General features: G+C 58.8%; 1 protein-coding gene across 1 annotated transcript in view; it reads left to right on the plus strand.

The window, feature by feature from the left end:
- Nucleotides 1–137, plus strand: part of LOC104272593 (neuroblastoma suppressor of tumorigenicity 1-like) — a 2,557-nt gene extending 2,420 nt beyond the window's left edge. Inside the window, exon 4 of the mRNA XM_009867633.1 lies at nt 62–137. Within this exon, the coding sequence (XP_009865935.1) occupies nt 62–137 (76 nt within the window). The remainder of the gene's footprint in view (nt 1–61) is intronic.
- The last annotated feature ends 564 nt before the right edge of the window (nt 138–701 follow it).

Below are 701 nucleotides of genomic sequence, written 5' to 3' on the forward strand. Positions count from 1 at the left end.
TGGGACGCCGAGGTGCCTTCGCTGGGGACTGCTCATGCAGGACTGGGGAAGCTCAAGGTGTTGGGGACAGCCCTGGGCCCCTCCCGCTGCCCCCTTCTCTCTGTTGTATAAAGCTGATTTCTTTGGCGCTGTCCTGACAAGAGCTTCCGGAGCTTGTAATCGATGCCTCCCCCTCCTTTTTTACAAGGTGGTTCTCTCTTTTTTTTTTTGTTTTCTTAAATAAATTAGTTCTGACTTTCATTTCCCAGTGCTCTGATGCCTGTCTGGTTTTTGCCAGTCAGCCCCTCGGTGCTGCTGGGGGAGAGGCCGGTGACACCCGAGAGGGTGGCAGCGCAGGGGGGTGCAAGGCGCAGGAGAGCCCCGGGTTCCCTTAGCTTTGAGGTTTGGGAGCTGCTAAAAGGAAAACCGACCCAAACACTCAGCATATGGTCCGCATGTGGCCGCAGAGAGCCCGCACATCGACTGAGGTGGCACCCAAGGGCTCACAGCCCCAGAGTTTTGGGGGCTGTGGGGTCCCACTCGTGTGCAGGGAGTGCGTGGGGTCTCTGCGGGATCACGCAGCCTTTGTCAGCTCTGTTGCCACTAGGTGACACTCTCGGTCCAGCGTGTTTCGTGGCATCCAGATGTCCGTGGCCTCCAGGAGCGCTTCTGGAGCAGAGGAAGGCGCAATCGGACACGGGCACGCAAGCGGAACGCCAGGC

This window comes from Apaloderma vittatum, unplaced genomic scaffold, assembly GCF_000703405.1.
Source record: "Apaloderma vittatum isolate BGI_N311 unplaced genomic scaffold, ASM70340v1 scaffold28394, whole genome shotgun sequence".
In the NCBI taxonomy this organism is placed as follows: domain Eukaryota; kingdom Metazoa; phylum Chordata; class Aves; order Trogoniformes; family Trogonidae; genus Apaloderma; species Apaloderma vittatum.